Source organism: Rosa rugosa, chromosome 3, assembly GCF_958449725.1.
Source record: "Rosa rugosa chromosome 3, drRosRugo1.1, whole genome shotgun sequence".
Taxonomy (NCBI): domain Eukaryota; kingdom Viridiplantae; phylum Streptophyta; class Magnoliopsida; order Rosales; family Rosaceae; genus Rosa; species Rosa rugosa.
The window spans coordinates 54,963,411-54,987,201 of record NC_084822.1 but is presented as its reverse complement, the minus strand read 5'-3'; the positions used below and the strand labels follow the sequence as shown (position 1 = coordinate 54,987,201).

The 23,791-nt window shown below is 39.6% G+C and overlaps 4 protein-coding genes across 6 annotated transcripts; 2 read left to right on the top strand and 2 right to left on the bottom strand.

Annotated features, from left to right (window-relative positions):
* The first annotated feature begins 5,923 nt into the window (after positions 1–5,923).
* LOC133738952 (GATA transcription factor 12) lies at positions 5,924–7,705 on the top strand. Its single transcript, XM_062166649.1, has 2 exons — positions 5,924–6,400; positions 6,655–7,705. The coding sequence occupies exons 1-2, from the start codon at positions 6,050–6,052 to the stop codon at positions 7,456–7,458; spliced, it is 1,155 nt and encodes a 384-aa protein (XP_062022633.1). The 5' UTR covers positions 5,924–6,049; the 3' UTR covers positions 7,459–7,705.
* A 4,097-nt stretch (positions 7,706–11,802) lies between these two features.
* Positions 11,803–13,987, bottom strand: LOC133738905 (protein NONRESPONDING TO OXYLIPINS 2, mitochondrial). 2 transcript variants are annotated; one of them, XM_062166584.1, is made up of 3 exons: positions 13,727–13,987; positions 13,462–13,580; positions 11,803–12,110 (listed from the first exon to the last, which is right to left on the bottom strand). In XM_062166584.1, exons 1-3 carry the CDS (start codon positions 13,846–13,848, stop codon positions 12,085–12,087), a joined length of 267 nt encoding a protein of 88 aa, XP_062022568.1. In that variant the 5' UTR covers positions 13,849–13,987; the 3' UTR covers positions 11,803–12,084. The 2 variants fall into 2 exon arrangements, with proteins under 2 accessions (XP_062022568.1, XP_062022567.1); XM_062166583.1 differs by having other exon boundaries at positions 13,405–13,580; positions 13,727–13,973.
* Positions 13,988–14,189: 202 nt separating this feature from the next.
* On the bottom strand, positions 14,190–17,462 carry LOC133738904 (uncharacterized). Of its 2 annotated transcripts, none has more exons than XM_062166580.1 (8): positions 17,293–17,462; positions 16,810–17,022; positions 15,962–16,022; positions 15,778–15,814; positions 15,390–15,467; positions 15,209–15,281; positions 14,863–14,902; positions 14,190–14,602 (listed from the first exon to the last, which is right to left on the bottom strand). In XM_062166580.1, exons 1-8 carry the CDS (start codon positions 17,332–17,334, stop codon positions 14,553–14,555), a joined length of 594 nt encoding a protein of 197 aa, XP_062022564.1. In that variant the 5' UTR covers positions 17,335–17,462; the 3' UTR covers positions 14,190–14,552. The 2 variants fall into 2 exon arrangements, with proteins under 2 accessions (XP_062022564.1, XP_062022565.1); XM_062166581.1 differs by having other exon boundaries at positions 16,810–17,019; positions 17,293–17,461.
* Positions 17,463–17,608: 146 nt separating this feature from the next.
* LOC133738903 (uncharacterized) lies at positions 17,609–18,970 on the top strand. The gene is made up of 2 exons (XM_062166579.1): positions 17,609–17,679; positions 17,911–18,970. Exon 2 carries the CDS (start codon positions 18,146–18,148, stop codon positions 18,809–18,811), a length of 666 nt encoding a protein of 221 aa, XP_062022563.1. The 5' UTR covers positions 17,609–17,679; positions 17,911–18,145; the 3' UTR covers positions 18,812–18,970.
* Positions 18,971–23,791: the final 4,821 nt, after the last annotated feature.

Sequence of the window (23,791 nt, the reverse complement as noted above, 5' to 3'; positions counted from 1 at the left end):
TGGATGTTCGTTCTCTTTGTCATTGCTTCTGGTGAGTTTCAATACCTAGCGCAATTAATGTTCAATGTTTTTTTTTTTTTTTGGTAGTAATTAATGTTCAATGTTAAAGATCATGAAACAACAATTGTGTGGATTACAAAATTAACAACAATTGTGTGGATTACAAAATTAACACCAATTTTGTGCGCGCAGGCTTACCCCTATTCTCAGAGTTTTCAGAAGCAAAAACTGTGGAGACTTGCCATAAAAACTCTGACTGCCAAAAAACTTCATGTTCTGGAAGCTTTGTTTTGTGTGTTAATGGCGTATGCACGTGTCAAGTATCCCACACTATTCAAGATGGCTCTGCAACAGCACCTTTCCAGAGACCCTAAAGTGTTCCGGTGCTAGTGAATGCAAACACAAACACTTGCGTTCCACCATATCATCTTGATTGTGTTAATGGCTTATGCGATTGCGTCCAATAGTATATTTAATAAAAATGAGCCTCTCATACTTTTTCATCAAGTATGAAAGCTCCTATATCTTATAGGATTAGTTGTAGCATATGTTTTGCACTCTTTTCAAACTTTTTCATTAAGAAATAAATAATAAAATCAATTATGGGTTGCTTTGTTCTTGATTTATGCATGTTCTACATTCCGAATTCAAATATCTGAAATGCGGTTAAATATGTTCTTAATTGAGAGATGTATGATGAAAATAAGTAATGGTGTACTCATGAGGAATGATTTTATTTTTTTCAAAAGACATGAGATCGAATTTTCAGTTTGTGGTGGTACCACAGCGATACACCTGAAGCTAAAATCATTCGATAATATAATCTTTTTCATGTTAACACGAAGATTGTAACTGTGCAAGTATGGTTTTGGCTTTAATAAAAACTTTTTCTGTGCGTACCTCTCTCAGAAGTCTCAAGTCTCAAACTCTCAACACACTATCCGGCCAAGGAAACTGCATTTGATCTTTTTTTTTTTTATGACACAAAAACACAACAGAAAAACTAAAACACAAAACCACGACTAACTCCCCCTCCCAGCTGATCCAAATAGAACGCTGGGGACACAGAAAGGGGAAGGCAAAAGAACCAAACAGATGGATTTTGAAATTGATGAGCTAAGCATGCTAGATGATCAGCAACAAAGTTGGCTTCTCGGTATATATGCCGGAAGAAAATTGAATTAAACTGCTGAGCTAGATGCTTAATATCTTGAACCATAACTTTAATTCTGCAAGGAACAACAGTTTTGCCTTGAATGCAGTCGATTAAGAGCTTCGAATCCCCCTTAACAGAGATATTAGGATAATGATGAAGTAAGGCAGTGTGTAAACCATCTCTGAGAGCAGTTGCCTCTGCAATGAAAACACTAGAATGACCTAATCTTTTGTTAGCTGCAACCAAAGGATTTCCATCCAAATTTCGAATAACAAAACCAATAATAGCTGAGCCATTCCTAAAACTGCATCTGATCTTGACATCAGAGGCATGATATAAGTTGGTGTGATGGACCTGATGAGCTCTGTATTCGATTATAAGTAGGTATGATCCTCTTATAACCGAAAAAGCTCAAAATGCACAAGATATCGACATTTTTACATAATGACCCATTGATTAATTGCTACATAGGCTAAACGTCTATAAGGGTTCATTCTCGTCTTTTTATCATGAACTTGCTTTTAGCGCATTCACCTGCAAGTATTAAAAAGGCTTAAACACTGACTTAAACTTGAAGAAACACCAGAAGGAGCTAGGTTGGCAAAGTTCGTAACTTTCAACATGCAATGCACTCTGTAAAGCTCCCAAGTAACTTAGCCATGCAACCTCTTTCTTCATTAATACACTACACCTTTGCCACTTTTCGACAGTTATTTTTAGTTTTTTTACAGTATTCAAATTCACCCCCAACCGCGAAGGTAAAAGCAGAATCAGTGGTACCACGTGACTTGCTCTCACTGGCCGACTGTGAGTCTCAATTAGGAAAGCACGTGCATTAGCCACTCCTCACGTGACACCCACCGACACGTGCTCTCACGTTATCGTATACATATAAAAATGCGACGGACCATGTATGGGATACGATTAGAATTGTACGCCCAAATTTCTAACATATCCGGTCGAAGCATCTTAGAAAAGTCACTGCGCAATAGACCCCCGCCGCGTGGCATTGACCACCGTCGGTTTTGGCTTTTGACACGAGCAAAGCACTCACATGGCTCGCTGACACTGCACCCAACTCTATCACGTGTCAGCTGGACCCCACCCTAAATACCCCCTCAAATATTGAAAAATAAATAAATTAAAAAAATTCACGAATTATATTGACTTTTTATTTTATTTTTTCCTGCAAAAAGAAAAATAACATTGAAGACCCAAAAAATCTCTGAAAAATGAAACCCTCTAAGCCAAGCAACGGTCCAGGTACCCTCTCTTTTTCAGGCTTTTCTTTTAATTCACTCAAAAAAGCGAGATAAAGTAAAAATATCAAAACGAAAGGATAAATATAAAATATAAAATATAAAATATATATATCTCCGCAGCAATAAATAAACAACAGCCTTTATCCTACCGAGGAGAGTCCTCGGGATCATGACTCATCAATTACGGGCCCACCATGATCATCCTTCACGTCTCGCTGTCTGCCACGTGGTGACATGCGCGACATGTAATTCCGTTTTCACCATTAGATTAACGTCGTCAAAGTCTAAAATTACATGCATGTATATTCTAGTAACTTCTGTGATAGTTACTGCTGTAATTTTTTATTTTTAGTAGTATATGTAATCATATAGGATAGAGTTTGAAAATTAGTAACACTAGCTACCTAAGGTGTTCTTTCCTAGATTACGCAGTGGTGTTGAGCAAAGAAATTATACTCAAATATCTTTGCAACGGTTACATCTCTATTTAGCAAAGGTTTTTGCCATGGTGGACTTCATTATAATATTTTTCACTTCGTCTCTATTCTATTAGGGAGATTTTCAATTAGTAGATCTAATAGTAAAAATAAAATAATTTTTTTCACCATTTGATTTATTTTAAGTTTTCACTATTGGATGCAAGTTCTTTGCCCAGTAAATGAGTAGGTGAACATTACTGCTAGATTCTGATAACCAAATTGATCACACATGTACGGAAATTTTTAATTAAGTAATATTATATAATTTATAATCCAACTTGACGCACAAACACTAAGAGTGTTGAATGACACTATTGTAATATCACATAATTCTTCATTTATATTTATATATGGATTAAATTCAGTTTACTCCCCTAAACTTTGGGGCTAAAATCAGTTTGGTCTCTTTTTTTGAAAATTAATCTGGACAGTCCCTAATCTCTCAAATAACATCAGTCGAGTCCAAAATTTGAATTCGGCTCCAAAAGTGATGTCAGCTGCTGACTTGGAGCCGACATAGGGACCCATTTTTCAGATTTTAAACCCCACAAGGAGGGCAAAATAGATATTTCCAATTTTTCTAATTTTTTCTATTTTTTTCATTTTTTTTCTCTACATTCTCTCTCTCTCTCTCTCTATCTCTCTCTCTCTCTCTCGTTTCAGATGAAAGCCTCCACCGCCGAGAAGCTCCAGCACACCATCCGTCTCCTCGAGTCCCAACTGCGGTCCAAGGTCTTCTCTCGCCACTCCGACCTCCTCTCCTAGCTCTCCTCCCTCCGGCACGTTGGCCACGCCCTCTCCACCGTCTGATCCATCAACGCCCTCTCCCAGCTCTCCTCCGCTCCATCAATGCCCTAAATTTCTTGCTCTCCAACCTCCACGCCACCTCCGAGATCCTCCATCACACCCTCCGCCTCTCCAAGAAGCTCTGTGACCTCGCTGTCGACACCAAAAAGTTCAAGCAGCAACCCAAATCAATAATCACAACCAGCCATTCAATTCATAATTCAAGATTCATAGTATACCTTGAATTCAAGCATCTAGTCACGCTCCAAAACGTCAAATACAAGCCCAGAGCCTCCTGAAAAGCTGCCGGAAAAATCCCAGAAAACCGCTGTGCACAGTGAGCTCCGTCGGCACCGAAGCAACCAAAAACCAATTCGTTTATAACTCAAGCAAAATCAAAAACCATGTATACTATCGTGTAGAGAGTGAAGAAGATATCGATTTTTGTACCTCATGCATTGCCGATGATCGCCGGAGTCGCTGGAAAACGCATCGAAAGTTAGCCACAAAACCCCGAAGCTTCAGGCTTCGATTCTCTCTCCTCAATCAACGATTGGACAAACCCGTACCATAAGGACGTCAGGAAGGACGAGACGAAAGGTTTGGCGCTGGTGCGCCGGCCGGAGGTGGCCTTTCCGGCCTGTCGGCCTCCAGCTTCGAATTGGGCGAAAGTGAGAATTAGGGCTTTAATCGAGTTTGGGGAGATAGAGATAAGTTAGAGAAGCTTGTGCCTACGCCGCCGAGGAGCGAGATGGCATGGTGTGGAGCTTCAGATCAAAGGGAGGTGGAGGTGGTAGAAGGGGTTTCAGCGTCATGAGAGAGAGAGAGAGAGAGAGAGAGAGAGAGAGAGAGAGAGAGAGAGAGAGAGAGAGAGAGAGAGAGAGAGAGAGAGAGAGAGAGAAATTAGAAAAATTGGAAATATCTATTTTGCCCTCCTTGTGGGGTTTAAAATCTGAAAAATGGGTCCCTATGTCGGCTCCAAGTCAGCAGCTGACGTCACTTTTGGAGCCAAATTCAAATTTCGGACTCGACTGATGCTATTTGAGATATTAGGGATTGCCCAAATTAATTTTCAAAAAGAGGGACCAAACTGATTTTAGCCCCAAAGTTCAGGGGAGTAAACTGAATTTAATCATTTATATATAACTACTATTATCTTTCGTTTTTTGATTGTTCGAACTCTTTTAATTGTTAATCGAAGAGATATAAAAATTACTTGAGCGAATACCAAACCTTTTCCAACCCCTATCAAAGTATCAATGCCACTTGAGCTACTAGTCATTGTTACCACCTCAACTAATGTTCTGTGGTCACTAGTAAAAAGAACGTGGTTTATATATTTACAGTAGACTCGCTCCTAATCCTACGCGGCAAGGTGAGGTAAAAAGTGAAATCCGAAATGGGAGGGTCCAAGAAGAGGGTGACACGTTAGGGCAGATCTCCGCCGTGCATTTCCATGAAGTTGAGCTGTAACCGTCGTGCTTACAACTGAAGGGTTTCAATAAATTAAACCAACCTGCACAGGGATTAGTTAAAACCCTTATTATAAAAGCAATCAATTAAAAAATTGGGTTAAAAAAAAAATATATATATATATTAAAAAAAGCACGTCTCCCCAGAAAAAAAAATTAAAGCAGAGGAATCGGTCTGTAAACTTGGACGCTAATGGCACAAAGCTCAGCGACAAACCTGCTAGATCGATTCCTAAGGGGTTGAATTTTAACACTTTAATCACGTTTAACCTCTATTTCCGCTTAATTACCCAATTTAATTTCACATCCACTTTCCACTTTTACCCTCCAACTATTACCAGCAGTTGATAGCAAATTTCCAATTCTACCCTTCTGCCAGTTAACTGGCACTGTAATCAGCTAGTGATACTTGAACTCCTGAAGTACATGCCGTGATTATTGCTGTACTACTCGGTGATCATGGCCGTAATCATGCATCCACGTGCGTCTGATTTCATGACCTAAACAAAGAGCGGGTCCTTCCAGGACTTTAATTTTACTTTAATGACCTTAACGCTTCACCACCAGCCGCTGTTGGTCAATAAAAGCAAAGGGCAAAGTAGGTAAAGCAAAAAGGGTAGGAAAGTAACTTGGGGGAGATTTCTTTCCGAACTGGGAAATAAAGAGGCTTTAAAATTGTAGAGAAATTAATAAATAATATTACTTTTTTACTTTAATCAATTTTATACGGGGGCATTTATTTTTGCCCTCGTCAAAATCCCACCATTTTAGGTGTCCGTCTTCTCGCTCTTCCTACACTATTTTCTCACTTACTATCTCTCTCTCTCTCTCTCTCTCCTTCCTCATCATTTGCCTTAACCAAAAATCCACAACACCGCTCTATCCGATTGAGCTATGGAGGCACCCGAATATTTTCAGAACAGCTTCTGCCCACAATTCGTAACCGAAAAGCAGCGACACTCTTTCGACAACACCAAGGCCAACAATGGCGCCGGTGCAGGCGACGGTTTCATGGTGGAGGACCTTCTTGACTTTTCTAACGACGACGCTGTCATTACCGACGCTGCTGCTGCTTCTGCTTTTGATAACGTCACCGGAAACTCCACCGACTCCTCCACCCTCACCGTCATCGACAGCAGCTGCAATTCTTCCTCGTTATCCGGCTGCGAACCGGCCAATTTCCCCGCCGATTTCGGAAGCCGGAATTTCAACGAAGTCCCCTTCTCCAGTGACCTCTGCGTTCCGGTATATCTATATATTTTTAATTCTCTATTATTTTCTTTTCTGGTTGGGTTTTGAATTTGTTATGCTTTTCAATCCCAAAAAAAAAACAAGACGACAAAAGCTACGTGAATTCTCGAGGTGGTTACGTATTTGGCACTTGGCGATAAAATGGGCTCCTTTCAATTTCGAAATTTGAATTGAAAATTTCGGTGATAGACTTGGAATATTGTTAGCTGATGCAAAATTTTTGAACTGTTTTTTTTTTTTTTGGGCAGTACGACGATTTAGCTGAGCTCGAATGGCAGCTCTCGAGTTTCTCGGAGGAGTCGTTTTCCAGCGAGGACCTCCAGAAGCTGCAGCTCATATCCGGAATGAAAGCCCGACCCGACGAGGCCGCCTCCGAGACCCGCCACTTCCAACCTGACCCAAACAACCACATCATCAGCAACCACAATAATAACAACCCGATATTCAACTCGGACATTTCGGTACCCGCCAAGGCGCGGAGTAAACGGTCCCGGGCAGCCCCGTGCAACTGGACTTCCCGCCTCCTCCTTCTCACGCCTAAAGAATCCTCTCCGGAGTCGTCCGACGTCGTCATTTCGGAACCGCCGTCGCTGCCTCCGGTGGCGTCTAGTGTCGGCAAGAAGACACTAAAGGCCGCGCCAAAGAAGAAGGAGAATCCAGAAGGCGGCGCCGCCGTGCCCGGGGACGGCCGGAAGTGTCTGCATTGCTCAACGGATAAGACTCCGCAGTGGCGGACCGGGCCCATGGGCCCGAAGACGCTCTGCAACGCCTGCGGAGTCCGGTATAAGTCGGGCCGGCTCGTGCCTGAATACAGGCCCGCGGCCAGCCCGACTTTTGTGCTAACGAAGCACTCCAACTCGCACCGTAAGGTGCTGGAGCTGCGGCGGCAGAAAGAGATGGTGAGAGCTCAGCACCAGTACATTCATCACCAGCCACCGCCGCACCACCATCACCACCACCACCACCATAATCCCAACATGATTTTCGACGTTAATGGCGGTGATTACTTAATTCACCAACACGTGGGGCCCGATTTCAGGCAGCTGATCTAGTGTGGAGACGCTAGAGTAGCTAAGCTAGGCAAGTTTTCGAGGTTAATTTAGCGGCCCCAGTTCATCTTCTACTTCTTTTTTCTTTGTTGGGTTAATTTAGACAATTTCGTAATGTTATTTTTTCTCAAATTTTCCTAACTTAAATTTTGAATTTCCATCATAGACTTCCTTAATGTTAATGCATTGTGGCTCCTCCATTTGAATACAACTAATGTTCTCCCACAAAAGAAAGAAAATGTTACTTTTATCTCTTGCCTTTTCCTCTGCATAATAGGATTGAGCTAATTAGTACCCTAGTTTATAGATGGTATGAAAACATAAGTTACTTCATGTGAAATTAGTAGTAAGTTTTGATGATCGATGGCCAACTAACACAAAACTACAAGATGAGGAGAGCTTAATAGTAGTAAAGGTGGCTTCTTCTCTGTGTCTATATGAGTCTGTGTGTTGTCATGGTCCCATGCATAAGGTAAATGAATTTGGAGCAGAATCAGAACCATCGATACGACATCATTCATTTGCCCCTACCACGTTTGGAGGCTTCAAATGGGTTTCAAAGAGGATGATCATTTTCAGTTTTGATAATAATGATCTCATCTTAATTTCCCGAGTAGAAGCGTAATGTTTCTATCTATTTTGTATTTTTGTTTAGTGAAAGTGTATCAAATATATGTGATCACGACTAGTTGTTTATCTCGCGAATTATTGCTTAATACGTGATAAAATATCAAGATCTTTGAGTTTGGCCATTTTAAATTGTAGAACCACAAAGTGATGGTTTTGCACATATTTATAGTGGAATTAAATCGTAAATATTAAGTGATGAATAATGACAATAGAAACCCGACCACCTGCTTCTACAATTGATGAAAGATCGAGTACATGATATTAGAAATTACAAAATTTAAGATAGGGGAAGGTTCTTTCTGTGTGAAGATATTATATCATTGAAATGGTTAATTCTCATTAATATTTAGAAGATCATCTTCAACCGGGATAAAATGATCTTATTCCACCTATTAGCATGTTTTTTTTTTTTATATGAATCTTACATCTAGGATGTTAAACAACGTATTTCATTAAATTAATAATTTATATTGACAGTTTGATATTATTAAATAGTCGATAATAGGAGATACTTTCATATGATTGATAATTTAAATTGACAAATTGATATCATAATTTTGAGAATCAATCATAACATTAGCATTTCAGTACAAATTAATTACATATGATTAAGATAGTAATGGCATAGCACATGCAAGCAATGGTTATGGGGCCTTGTGATTGAAATGGAATGGTGAATATTTTGTAGGATATAGTTGTCCAAATGTGCACCCACTGAGCTGGTGTTTGGTGAGAGATAATCATGTTATCTTGTTCTTCTGAAATAACACTCTCAACATCTTCCAAGTGATAGATTGATAGCTAAGGTCTCCCAACCTAATCATAATTTGCTTGACATCAAAAATATTATTCCACCTCTGTAAAAACTAAAAACTGTCCTTTATTCTTCACCTTACAGAAACTAACCTCTTTTAATTATGACCTCTCCCATGAAATAATCAGGCAACAACATGTCAATTAGTCAATATTAGTAATTATTATTATTACGGAACAGTGTATACATTTTAGTTGAGAAATTGAAGAGCACGTGAGGGAGAAATTGAATAGTACTTAAATGAAAATAATGTCATATATTATTATGTGCATAAATTTCAGTGAAAAAAAAAACTGGTAGTGGCCGGTGGGGATTAACCATAGGAGGAGAGAATGTTAGAAAAGAAAGGCAGATTTGGGTAGCAGATAGTTTGACATCGTTTTCTGCTGCACAAAATCCGGTTGGCGAATTTTGTTACTATCTTCTTGCACAAATTTTCTCACCACTTTTTAAGACTTCGAGAAAATCAAGTAAAAAGAATTTTGCCATCAAGAGAAGAAAATGATTGAACATGCATGTATTTCGCAAAACCCTCTCGCTCCCATTTATAATATTGCACGTGGGTTCATTACCTATGGATGAATTTCAGCATAAGTCTAGGGCCAAAGACGATAGTAATATAATTCATATCTATCTTCTTAACGGCATGTCATCATTCTGTTATCTATTTAGCATTTAGATTTAGCTTTCGTGAAATATTTAGAGCCAATGTCTTATAAGTCATTTGACGAATCAGTCTTCATACAATGTTTGAGGGAGTTCTGCTATTAGATAATTATAGCATGCATTTATAATTTTATGATTTGTAGGAGTGCATTATATTAATTGTGTTATCTGGTTGTCATTGCAAACAATGTATGCAGATCCTAGGCAACGCTGATCCAAAGGTCTGTTAAGTTCATTATAAATTGATTAATGTCATATGATTTAGTTTTTATTTAAGATGCCTTATGTACTATATATTTTCCTGTAGTATTACTTGATCTTATCGCTAGTGAACATATTTAACTTAAAAGAATAAAGATAATGTAGAGGGAAACCAGCAAACCTAATGGCAGTACGTATCATCACAGTGGTGGGAATAATGATATTTCAAAATTCCAAAACTTAATTATTCGATCCGATATATATTTGTACATTAGTGTGATTTGTGAAGCAAGGTTTGCGGTGATCACATGCCTCTTTTTCATGTCCTCATGCACCACTCACTGCTCTGGTTTATGATGCCATCACTGACACGGACACCAGTTTTTTTGATAAGACACAGACACCAGTTAAGTTCATTAATATTAATATTGTTCTAAAGCTGCACTCTATTACTTAATTAGGAAATTATATTAAATTTATTGGGGTCATAGACAAGGAAATTACTCCATTTCTTGTTTTGGATTGATATGTGTTTATAATCACGTAAGTAATTACCGGATTGATTAGTGTTTCACAGTTTAACTTCTGAAAAGTGTGAAGAAGAGGGTAAGTTATATGACTTGCAAGAGAATGAGGAAGGTGAAATGATCGATAACTTACACAATAGAGATCCAAGAAGAATCATGGTCAAAAGGAATATAAGAATCAAGGAAGATATCGAGCTGTATTAGTTATGTAATACAGGTTTTTACTTATTGTAATTTCCATGACTGCTTAAAGAAGAAATTTCCGAGATTTAACATTATGTATTGTGAAACTAAATTCTACAACAAAATATTATTAAACACTACATCAAAATATGCCTTATATCAAACGAATTCTAATGTATTGGAATTAATGAAATGTGAGTTCTATCAAATATATTCTGTATGGAAGAAAAAGCAACTCCACTCACTTCTCAGACGATCAAATCAAGTAAAGAGAAGCATAGTCTACTTAAAAGAAGATCATTGGCTATGTCCGTGTAATATCATCAGATTAGTCCCATTTTAACTGACTAATGGTTTCCACTTTCCATGCATGGGGGATATGTTTCCATGTTCATTATAAAAGGTACGTCTGTCTCCCTTTTCCACTGTTACCTCTCTTCTGACAGTGACTTGGTGACAGTAGCTTTTGAGTATTTTTTTTTATTTTTTTTATGAGCTAAAGCTTTTCTCAATTGCCCTAACATGGTAACCAGTGAGGGTCCAAATGAAGAAACACCGTTAGTTGATTACCAATGACACATGGTAGAACTTTCATACATACAACTAGTTGGTACCAGATACAGATCAATATTTGGATTCAACGAATCAAAGACCATCAAATTGGAAAGATCTTGTTAAGGTTTCTTCTGGACCAGTGCTTATAGAAACCAGAAAGGGCTAGCTTCTAAAGACAGTGGTGCTACTGTTCAATTTGAGCCATGCACATAGTAGTGGGTGTTAAAAAGTTGAGATTAGACGTGTGATTTGAAACAACAATCTTAAAAGGTTTGCGGATAACACACTTCTTCTAAACCCAATTAACTTATCTGGGATCGAAATTAACTAAACCCTGCAATCTTTAGGAAACACAGAACTCTAAATCAAAAACCACACAATGATCATTTTACTTAACCCTTGCTTCATGTATAGTTGCGTATGGAAGAAGTGACCTTCATTCTCCCGAAAAAAAAAAATGGAAGAAGTGACCTTTGTGCAGGTGCAAAGGAATTGTGGGAAGAGATAGAGACCCACATGCAACATGCAAGTGTATTGTGATCATGGAGACATTTGGCGCTAAGGCCAAGACTCTTTAATGGGAGACATTGGACATTATCACCCTACCGCCCATGTAATATGTAGCCTCAACCTGCACTTCACGTTGTTTACAAGCTTATTCTATCTTATCAAATACGCTGCTACGTGGCGACAGTCCTTTTGCCCTTTTTTATTTCATTCAAACTTCAAAGAGCAAAACGAATAAGGAATCTTTAACTGGAACTTAGAACACACGCCAAATCTTAGTGCTTTGAACTTATTTTCTTTTCCAGTAAAGAAACAACAATGTACTACATTGGTGCCATGGGGAATTCTACTGGAAGGAGAAACAAATTTGAAGGACAATCTCAACAATTATAGCAGCAAATCAGTTAATTCAATTCCTGCAGCTACATCCTCCGTTTACAGAACTGTAAAAATTAACTCCAGTAGGTGATGAAAAGGACACGCTGATAACAGAGGTGATGTGACACTCGGTCTAGGCCTCTATCTTCCAACTTCAATCTTTTATCATTATCGCGGCACACTGAGACCTAGTTCTGAATATAATCAAGAAAATGAAAATATATTAGATTTGTTACTGTAAACAAGTAAATAAGTAAGCTGATTCTTAGTAATCAATCAACTAACTAAGATAGATTATTAGCATTACAATATAGGATTACTCATGAAACAAGCTAATCCTTTCACATCCTTCTTTGGCCTTCAAATATAGGATGCCATGGCCACCCCCACAACCCCCCCACCCAAAAAAAAAAACACCACATTAACTATTGTTTCAGTTCCGCACAGGAAAAGATCAACCTTGATCTGAAGTCTTATAGCTAAGAGTTATTCATACACCTCATCTAGAGTCCAAGGAGATTGATACAATGATACTGCAGGCTGAAAGAGCTGTAATATTGCAGGGTCTTCCAGCATGGAACCATCGTCTTACATTATTGTATAAAATCAATGAAAATAGTGTAATGCATTTAAAATTTATCACAATATAGCATTAATTATAACAGAAAAGGGCCTTCCTCTCTTCAAAATAAGATGTTAGACTCAAACTAAATTGTCCGAGTCAATGAAACTTATTAGTTTCAGCTTAAAGAGGAAAGCATTTAAGTACGTAAGCCGTAAAGACTTTCATGATTGGAGGATGTACTGAAGTCTATTCATAATTTCACAAGATCAACCGGGTACAAAACCTCCAAAGTCCAAACAATAAGAAACTGAACCTCAATAATAAAAAATTGAAAAATGGTATACAGGATATTGCCTTCTCTCTTGTGACTTGAGAGACTTCATCCCGAATTTGTCAAGAGTACAATGTATAAAGCTGTGAAATTCAGGTACATCCATTTCTAATCACCACGTTTTGCTCTCCATATGTCTACTTTTAGCAAAAACAGCAGGACAAACCATGAAACTAATCAATTTCAAACATTTTACTAGTAGCATATGAGGTGTTGATTGCGCTAAAAATTGAACTCTTAACCGAAAGCTAAAGTATTATCATAGAGAAGACAGACTAATAAACCAATTCACAGCTGTGACATGTAATGCGAGACAGCAACCAAAAATGATCATTATCAAGTATCAACACTTTCTTTAGCGGTATGCAGATGTCTTACTCTCATCAAAATTGAATCACAACAGTATTTAAGTGTACACTGTACAAAAGCAGATCGACCTAAGCAACTAATGAAACGGGTCAATCTGACTAGCAATTTTCAGCCTATCAGTTTCACAATTGTAACATTTGAGCAAATTTCAGCACGAAAGAAACAAGAATGCAAATTCAGGATTCAAATACTAGCTCATTATAGAGTTAAAAAAGTTGCTTACAGATAATAAATACAAAAGATTGAAGATATCAAACTCCTGGGTTTGCACCGAGCGTACCCTGAGACAACGACCTCGAGCTCCTCGAGTCAATGCCGAGGCATGACGTCAGCCGAGCTGAAGAGACCGCCGTGTGAAATGGAAGCAGAGATTGAAGACAACCCAACTGAGGAGCCGGCCTGAAAATTCAGAAAACTCGAAAAGGTCAAAACTTTGCTAATTTGATACAAACCCATTGTGGAAAACGACCTGAATTACAATCCCCAATTCACATTTTTGCAAAAGATTGAGGATTTCAAAATAGGGTTTGAAGGGGGTTGCTTACCTTGAGAGTGATGGGGTCGACGGGAGAGAAGAGATGGGTCTGGACTTGAGAGGTGGTTTGTTGACGGTGGATTTGAGAAAAGAAAAGGCGGGTCTTGAAAAAGATCTGCAGCGAGAAGCCATTGTAGAAAACGAGAGAGAAAGGGCCAAGTTTTAGGGTTTTGGGGAGAAAGAGTTCACTGCAATTTGGGATGCTGGGCTCTAGAGGGGTTTTGCATCTTGGTGAAATTACCAAAAGGTACCCAGGCAGGAATATTACTTTGTTTTGTTTTAGTGTAGGCTAGTCAAGACTTGTATGGAAAATACATTCCAATTGGTTCACAATTTTTTTTCTTTGATCCATTCTGACATTGTGACTTCTGGACTTGATTGCTTCAGAAGGATTTAAATTCTGTGTTTTTTTCTTTTTTTTTTTTCGGAAAAATAAACGCTAAAAATAGATGCTCAATCACCGGTACTAAAAATCTAAAATAGGTGAGTTTCAATTTGCAAAATTACAAATCATGCTCCTTTTAATGCATTAACACACAATTTACAATATGTTCAACATACATCTGAATCAGAAGAATGGAAAGTTCAAGATACATATCCACCTTTCCTACCTTATCACCCCTGCTGGCAGTGAGGTTAGGTCTACAGGACACTTCAACGGAATTAGAAAGGCTTCTTCCTTATAACACTAGGAAAAAGGCATTTGACCACAGCTTTGCAGAATGGTGAAATCAAACTTCATCTTGACTGCATTTTACAGGTCTCAATCAGAGAAGAAAGAAGAAAATGTAAGAACACTAGTGTGGCAGGAAATAGCCCTTTCTTTCTACAGAACTTCAGAGGAGACCCTGTTTCCCTGTCACTGAATCTACCACTTCTTTTGGTCCTGCACAGAAACTCAAGTAATAAGAAAGCACATCTTCTTCCGGTTATCTATATATTTCATTATGGTAGATTTCAGAGCAGGAAATGTAGAAAGCCCAATAACCATAAGATAGCAGTAAGTTCATTGTTCACTAAACATCTTTTAATACTTTTAATGTTGGGTTAAATCTACTACTTTCATTAATGGAGCAAAAGGATGGCACATGTGTCTACAAAGCCATTCAACAAAAACTATTTTACAGCGAAGTGTGAGACACATACCTGGTCCAACGGCAAGAACTGTCTTTGACCCACTCACAACCTGAGCAAAACAAACTAACTGTCAAGACCTCCAAGTTCTCAACTACAGATGTACGATCTTAATTAAACCAAGAAAGAGCTATAATCTTATTCTCTTGTTTCAAGACAAAAGATCTATAATTACTAAGGTGTTTCTGCATGTAATATTGCACTCATTAGCAGCTAAGCATATATATAAGGCGCTGTAGTTCAATCCTCTCAAGGTTTTGCTTTGGCTAAGAAGCCAATAGTCCTCACAATAGCCAAGTTTTTATATGCATTCAACCAACTTCAGACTAATACTGTACATTCCAAGATTACATCTTACCTGTGTTCGCCCTGCATCAGCGACAACAAAAGTTGGAAGGCCAATGCCCTCAGCTGCTTCTTTCAGCTTATTCCTGATTTAAAAAAGTAATGAAATAAAAAGCAAATTCTAAGACCAACAAATCAGCCAAAAAGAGACATGTCCAGTGAGCTAGACATATACAACAAAATCACCTGCTTACATTTCTTGTTGATTCTTGCATGTAACCACTATTTTGGGTTGCCCATTTTCCTCCCATTGTCTCAAAAGGGACCTATGGCTGCAATCAAAACTTAATGTTATACCTTTGATAAGATAATATAGCATTCTAAATGGCACTTCTTTATTCATATAGATGCACAAGTAGCTAGCAGTTATACAAATGTCTTTGCACAACTTTGTTTTTTTCATTTGTTTTATTATTTCAAATTAATTGTTGCACCCTTTCAACAGATGTTAACCTCTGTTTACAGATATTGCACAAAGGATATAACTGTCCAAAATGGATACAAAACATTTAACATTATGTAGGGCGGGGGGCATTCAGTAAGAGTAAAAGGCTTCAAATAAAGGAAGACACCCATAATCACCTTTGCATCAGTTCTGCATACATGCCAGTGGCAGCATCTGCAAGTGTGCAAAAGAAATATTTTACCCAAATGATTCAGCAAATAAAAAAAATCAAGAATAAAATGTTGAGGCTGGGAAAAGGTGTAGGTACCACAGAAGTTAATATTAGAATAAACTAATTTTCATAGAATTTAAGGGACTTACGAGCACACTGAGATGCGATTTTTCCAGTTGTCATCTTTAAGTCTCGTCTAACTACAAGAACCTGTCATGAGCAGTTCACCACTTGAATTTAGAGAATATTTTAACCAAGATAAGTAACCTAACTAATAAGCTCAAGTGCCTGACTAATGATATCAAATCTGGGTGTTATTCTTGTTAACCTCATTTAAGGTTATTGCTTTACTTAAAAAAAAAAAAAAAGATAAAAAAAAAAAAAGTAAGGCCATTACTATTTCAACCATCAAACAAAGAAATTAACAGCCTATCTGATACCAGCATGACTAATACTGGACAATTTCTAAAAAGGCAACAAAGAAAATTTGAGCAGCTGACACCGTTACCCAACAAAAATAATAGCAGCATTAACTTCCTTATTTCATACTTGTTCACTTTTGTGTAAAAAGTCGGTCAGTTTGGTAGCGGTAAATTCATGATAGTCTTCAATAAATATTAGTAGAGCAAATTGTTCACTTATTGTCAATATCGCTTGACCTCATTCTTATAACTCACAAGAATAGAACAAAAGTACAAGATCTAAACTTCTAAAGAGCGTGCTTAGTTGTCTGATGAAAGTCTATATAGTCCTGGACAAAGTAGAACTTAGTACAAACACGCATGTTCATCAAGTTATCTCAATGATAAAAAACCAGACAGTCAGAATCAACTTTATCCTTTACAAAACCAGTACCATGATTAAGTTGACATGTTAAGAAACACCAAAGCATGCCATAAACCAACAGCAACACCATCTCAAGCTATATCACTCGAAACTCAAGGTATGAATAACATCAGAATTCAATAAGAACTTATCAAGGAACTAAGAAACACACCATTTTAAGCTCTTCATCACCATTAGTCGAGACCAAACTTCGCTGTTGGGGCTTTCCCTCCGAGAAATTTTTCCTCTTCAACTTCAAGGAACCCTTACCAGGTTGTGATAAATCCAACAACAACCCAAGAATGAAGCCAATGACAACTCCTGGAAGGAAATTCTCTGGCTTAAAACTCAAGTTTAACCATTCTCGTTCTTGCTTCTGCTGCTGCTGTCAAACATATACATTACAATACAATTGATGAAATCCAACTAATTGCGCTATCTAAATCCTAACAAGTAGAACAAATTTCCAACCAAATAAAATAAGCTCATAAATCAACTATATGGTCTCTCCGCGCTTCAATTTATATGAGAAAGATGCAATCTTTTTCTTTTGGGTAGATGAGAATTCCAACATGGTTTCTTTTTGCCGTAATTCTCGGAAACCAAACTCGAACAAAGTAAGAGAAAGAGATGAAAATGAAAATAAAGATAGTACCTTTCTTGGATTCTGGGAAGAAATTCTTAATGAACCAAACATGGGTATTGTTCAGTGGTTTACAGATAGTAACTTGCTCAGAGAAGAAGACTGCTTTTTCTTTTTCTGGTGGGTTTCTAACTTGCAAGCAGGAGATGAGGGTCAGAGGGTGAGTGCTAAAACCAGCATAAGCTAAATGCCTAAATTCAACGCCAAAAAAACAAAAAACCAATGTTTCCTTTTTGGGCCTGTGACCCCATAATAGCTTTTGGGTGTAGGCCCATAAGAACCAATATAAGAGCCTGTAATAATAAGGTAGAAGGTAAAAAGTGAAAAACCCTAACAAACAACCACCGCATCCAAAACCAGAAGAGGCTGAGCAAAGTCTGAGATGGCGGATCAGCATCGGTTTGTACTTTTTCTTTAACGCTGCCGTTACTTTTTCTGTATTTTGTTACCTTCTCAATTGTAAAGTTTGGATCTTTAGAAACTTTTGACCAAAGAAAAGTTTTGGACTTCAATTTGTTGATGGTGGTTTTACTCTACTTTCCTCCTCACCATATTATTACCATTGCTCTGCACTTTATTCCTGGTTTGAGTTTTCGTTACTCTTTGTAATTTTTATCTTTGTGCTTTCAGGGAAGTTTGATCTGTCATTTCTTGCCTGTAACGTGTTTCGATGGTTTGCCTCTGAGAACAGAACACTCCAACTTTACCAAATTCCTATACGCTCCCGCTATTCCTCACGTATTCTTCAAATTCACACAAAGAATCCAACCACATTTCCCACCTACAAATCCCACATCGAAAACACTTTGCCTAATTTTGTTCCAACCCTTATCTACCATATCTTCCTAATCCCCCCAATTCAACAATGCCGCGGCCTAGCCGCTACAAGCCCTTCAATGACCGCTTGGAGCGAGCCCTCAACCAGCACATTCGCCTCCTGCACCGCTCCGGTGCCACCTTCTTCATCCTCGGCGACACGGGCAATGTGTACACTGCGACCATCACCACTTACCCTAAATGCAGCTGCCCTGACCCTGTAACACCATGCAAGCATTTGCTGTTTGTGTATCTCCAAGTGTTGGGTCTTTCAGCCGATGGTCTCAGGGACGGCACGTTCTCGCAGTGGGAGGTGCAGTGCATGCTGGGGCGGGACACGCTGCCTGAATCGCTGGCCGGGGAAAGCGTGCGGCAGTGGTTTCATCAGCTGTATGATTTTCAGGGCAGGCAGAGGCAGCAGGGGTCTTCTTCGTCGTCGAGGCCAAGAGTGGTGATTGAAGAGGGTACTTGCTGCCCTGTTTGTTTGGATGAGATGGGGAAGCAAGACAAAGTGGTGGCTTGTGGGACGTGTAGAAACCCGATACATGAGGAATGCTTCTTGAAGTGGAAGAGGAGCGCGAGGAAGAAGCCAGCTCATTGTGTGATGTGCAGGGCGAGATGGGGGTCGATCCAGCAGGAGCAGGAGAAGTACTTGAACTTGGCGGCTTACGCTAGTACGAGCGAGGAGGATGAGGACGAAGACGAATATGAATGATGATCTGCACTGTGATGGTTAAAAGTGGGGTGATTGTAAATAAATTGGTAGTAGATGATGTAAATTTGCTATGGAATGATAGAAGTGCGTAGCTCCTAGTGTGGGAATTTTGTCTGAATTTCATGTGGAATGAATGAATGCTTCCATTTCCAGGTTTAATTGCAAGATGAATGCTTGTTTTCGACACCAATCCAAATCCAAATCGGATGCTACTCCGGTTACACCTATACAACAAGTCAACTAAAAATGACATAAATCGACTTGATACTGCAAACTGGATTATCAATTTACAGAGAAATTTTTTATCAAAATGTGATGGTATTTGTGATAATAATTTTTGTAAAACATCAAAGTGCCATCTTTTTGTGTACTGTTCATCAAAGCCCAAAGGAGCACAAGAGGAACAGCACACAGTCAAATGTTCAAGCCAGCCCAAGGCAAACAAGAACGGTAAAAACACAATTGACTATAAAAGCTGAAAAGTGACAACCCTAACAGAGAATATCCAAACAAGGTTAATAAAGAAGAGAAACGGCTGCAGTGCAAAGGCACCAAGATGCTTCCGAACAGTTATCAAGGTGAAGAAGTCCTTAGAGTTCGTTGGTATCGTTTTGTTTTACTTGTCAAGTGGAAGCACTACCACTAGATTTCTTTCTTTCTTTGGGTTCTTGTAAATTATATCTGCTTTTTTTTTACCCTTTCAATCGTTTAGTTTGGCTTCAAAGTGGAATAGATTGCAGTTTTACTTTTCTTTTGTTCGATGTTGACTGATTTCTTACAATTACATTTCTGTAATTTTAGGAGAAGTGATCTTGTGGATTGCAAGTCAAGGTTTTGCATTTTTTCAACTTCATAATTCCCTACTCAAGTAGTCCTCCAATTCTGACGAAAGAATCCAACATTTCAAACACATTTGCTTGTTCACAACTGCCTAAGTCTTTCAATTCCAATGCCACGGTGGCGCAACCCGGACAAACCTTTCGAAGACCGGGTGGAGCGAGCCATCCACAAGCACATTCGCCTCCTGCACCGCTCTGGTTCCAGGTTCTTCGTTTTAGGACACACCAAAAATGTGTACACTGTCACATTGTCCACCGAGTCAACATGCTCGTGCCCTGACGTTGTCTCCCCCTGCAAGCACCTGCTGTTTGTGTATCTCCAAGTATTGGGTGTTTGTATCGACACCCGTTGTGTTAGGAGGAGTGCACTCCATCCGAGCGAGGTGAGTTGGCTGTTGGGGTTGTCCATGTCGCGCGCATCACTGGCTGAGGATAGTGTCCAACAGTGGTTTCATCAGCTCCATCCTCTTGGAAAGAAACAGCAGCAGCAGCAGCAGGAGAGGCCTTTCTCATCGAGGCCAAGCCTAAGTCTGTGAATTGAAGATGGTAGCTGCTGCCCTGTTTGCTTGGATGAGATGAGAAAGAGAGATAAAGCGGTGCATTGTGGGAAATGTAGGAATCCAATGCATGAGGAATGCTTCTTGAAGTGGGGGAGGAGCGCAAGGAACAAGTCGCCTCATTGTGCAATATGCAGTGCAAAATGGAGCAGTACAATCAGCCGCGAGCAGGCGTAGCACATGTACTTAAATTTAGCTGCTTATGAGGAGGATGACGACTAGGGACGATTCTCCAAAACCATAAATAAATGTGTAAATGATGTATATATATTATCAATGAAGTGATGGAAGTGCGCAGACTAGAACAAGGTGATCTAATGTGACGAAGCTTTTTTTGGTACAACATCACATCAAGGATATGAAGGATCGGGATGATCAGTACGTAACTGTAAATAGACTTGTGTGTGATGTAAATTAGCACCGACTTGACGGAAATGAATGCATCTGCTTCGTAATTCTCATTGCATGAGGAGCAGATTAACGATACGTACGAGGGTTTTCCGCGTTGAGTCACAATGTGAATGATATGTATTTGACGAAGAACAGAATTAGATAAGATAAACTTCTCAACGACATGGTCCCTTTTGGCTTCTGATCAAGTCCAGTTCAACGTACATGTGCAAATGACGACTTTACAACCAGATTAGTGTCCAGCTGAAAATGACACATTCTTTAGCATTATCATACTTAATCAACCAAATTAAAGACGTAATTAACAAGAACCATGTGGTGCGATTAGTCATAGATTCATGATGGTTTGCCAAAATTTGACCAAAATATCACAAGTTTTGAAATAGTCCAGTGAAGAAATTTACTGAATTATAGTTGCTCAAAAGGATTTGTCGATCATTCTCAAAATAAGGAATTATGTTTAAGAATATCTGCTATGAAATAAGAAAATTAAAATCAGAATGATGGCGGACAGTAACCCTAGAACACCTCCTCCCCCCAAACACTCGTATGCTGAGGCGTTAGTGGCAGATTCCCCAATCAATTTTGCCATTGCAGATCTGCCGGTTCCTTTCAAAGAAGAGGGTTTGGTCTCTGTTAGAATTTCTGAGGAGCCCTTTCTCCGGGGACTAGAACGATGCAAGACCAACTTGGTAGGTCGGGTGAATTCCCCTATCAAAACTCACGATCTTGTTCAGCAACTACGCACCCTTTGGTCTGGTTTAGCGCCTTGGACAGCAGCTCCCCTTGGCAGGGGTTTTTTCATGCTCCAGTTCAACAACATGACCGACATGCAGCGTGTATGGTCAATGGGGACCGTGCGGCTGAACTCTGGCTTGCTTAGGCTCATCAAATGGACGCCGGACTTCTCGCCATCGACATACAAAAACTCCTTTGCTCACATTTGGGTGAGGTTTTGGGATCTAGGGTTTGCTTTCTGGGATCAACAAACCTTATTCGAAATTGCCGCAGGAATTGGCACGCCCCTGAAACTGGATCCAAAAACAAAGAATCGCTTTGTGGGTCTTTTTGCGAGAATTTTGGTGGATGTTGATCTTTCACAGCCGCTACCGGACAAGATTAGAATCACTAGAGCCACTGGTGAGGTAGTGGTAATCGGTGTTGTGTATGAATCTTTGCCTGAGGTTTGTGGTAAGTGTGGAGTAGTGGGTCATGTTGCTAGCACATGTCGCTCTTTGGAGCCGGCAGATATTCAGATTGTCAGCCCTAATGTTAGAGGAAGGTCACTTGAGCGTTCCAAACAGCGGCGTCGTCGATCGAAACGTCGAACTCGATCGAAGAGACATAATGAGGACGAAACAGTGGAGTCATCGTCTTCCTTGGGAGCAACCGAAAAGCCATTGGGTCCGGTTGCAACTCAGGCCCCTGATATTTCAATGCTAGTGTGTAATGAGGAGCATTTGGATCAAAACCTGGTGATCCAAGATATGGCAGCACAGGTGAATAACGATGAGGCAATTCATTCCTCTTCTTCACTTAGTGTACCGCCAGGTTTTGAGAAAAATTTGCCAGAACAGGAGTTGTGCAATTCAAGTACATCGCCATTGGCAGAGGATGCTGTAGCTCCACTGATCACTCCTTTGGAAGAAATGGGTCCCGCTTCTATACATGAGGTTGATCAACATGGTTTGGTTGAAAGGGAAGAAGGGGAATTCACCCCAGTCATTTCCAAGAAAAACAAAAAGTTGATTAAGCAGGCTGCTACGTTGTAACCTAAAGCTGGAGGACGTAGGACAACATCAGCTAGGGCTCTCTTGCACAAGGAGGCCAAGCACAAATTTTATTAATGACAGTTATCTTCTGGAATGCCCGTGGCTTCGGTAACGAAGACACAAAAATTGCCTTCAAGAAGTTAGTGCGTACCTATAAACCCTTATTAGTCTTTATTTCAGAACCTTTTGTGTTACCTGCTGCAGTTCACAGTTCTTACTGGGATTCATTAAATCTTTATTTATTTGCAACTAATGACCGGGGAGTGCAAGACCCCAACCTTTGGTTGTTGTGTCGCACAGATTTCAGGCCATCCCTTGTATCTGCTTCTGATCAGCAAATCACAGTGTCTTGCTCCCTGGATGGAGTTAGCTGCAACATCACAGCGGTGTATGCACGGACTACCATATTGGGTCGTCGTCAGCTTTGGAGTGATTTGAGTTATTTACACCAAAGTGTGATTCAAGGGCCGTGGTTGGTGTTGGGAGATTTTAATTGTGTATTAGGTGCTCATGAAAAGCGTGGTGGAAATGTTCCTAATGTAACTTCCTGTCAGGATTTTCAGCGAATGATCACGGCATGTAATTTGTTGGATATCGACACCAAGGGCGTTTTCTTTACTTGGTCGAACCGAAGGACTGATGTGAGGCTGGACAGAGCCTTAGGTAACTTGGATTGGTTTGAAGCTTGGGAGTCCTTTGAATGTCGGACCCTTACTAAGACATCATCAGATCATCATCCCATTATGATCACATGCTCGCGCCTGGATTTTATTCCCCATCCTCCCTTTCGCTTCCAAAGTATGTGGTTACAACATCAGGGATTCATTGCTATGGTGAGGGATTTCTGGAATAATAATTCAATTTATGGTTGTCCAATGTTCATACTGGCCGCCAAGCTCAAAGCCCTTAAAGTTTTGTTGAAGGACTGGAACACTAGTTCTTTTGGGGATATTACTCTTCGAGTTAGATCTTCGAAAGCCGAATTAGACCGTTGGCAGCAAGAAATTTCAAACTTGGGTCCATCAGATTTCAGGTACATGTGTGAGAATACTGCTATCTCGGAGTACCAAACTGCACTTTCCATGCAAGAGACTTTTCTAAGAAGCAAATCTCGCATTCGTTGGTTGACTGAGGGAGATAGAAATACTACTTTTCTACACAACATGGTGAAGCTCCATCGTGTTCACAAGTCCTTAGTTTCGCTCAAAGTTGGTTCTCAAATACTACTTGGTCATAATCAGGTCGCATCACATGTGGTCCACCACTTCAGTTCATTGTTCACACAAGATCCTTTTATTACCGACACAGGTTTGGTGGCACGGGTTATTCCAGCTTTGGTGACTGAGGAAGAGAACTTGGGTCTCACAGCGAGGCCGACGGCAGAGGAAATCCACAAAGCAG

Coding starts and splice junctions, on each gene's coding strand:
- LOC133738905 (XM_062166583.1), bottom strand. CDS start 13,848: ATGGCTTCTCGCTGCAGATCTTTTTCAAGACCCGCCTTTTCTTTTCTC. Junction 13,581..13,726: donor TCGACCCCATCACTCTCAAG/GTAAGCAACCCC, acceptor CTGAATTTTCAG/GCCGGCTCCTCAGTTGGGTT.
- LOC133738903 (XM_062166579.1), top strand. CDS start 18,146: ATGCCGCGGCCTAGCCGCTACAAGCCCTTCAATGACCGCTTGGAGCGA.
- LOC133738904 (XM_062166580.1), bottom strand. CDS start 17,334: ATGTTTGGTTCATTAAGAATTTCTTCCCAGAATCCAAGAAAG. Junction 15,468..15,777: donor TATGCAGAACTGATGCAAAG/GTGATTATGGGT, acceptor TTTTGATTGCAG/CCATAGGTCCCTTTTGAGAC. Junction 15,282..15,389: donor TGCAAGAATCAACAAGAAAT/GTAAGCAGGTGA, acceptor TTTTTAAATCAG/GAATAAGCTGAAAGAAGCAG.
- LOC133738952 (XM_062166649.1), top strand. CDS start 6,050: ATGGAGGCACCCGAATATTTTCAGAACAGCTTCTGCCCACAATTCGTA. Junction 6,401..6,654: donor CCAGTGACCTCTGCGTTCCG/GTATATCTATAT, acceptor TTTTTTGGGCAG/TACGACGATTTAGCTGAGCT.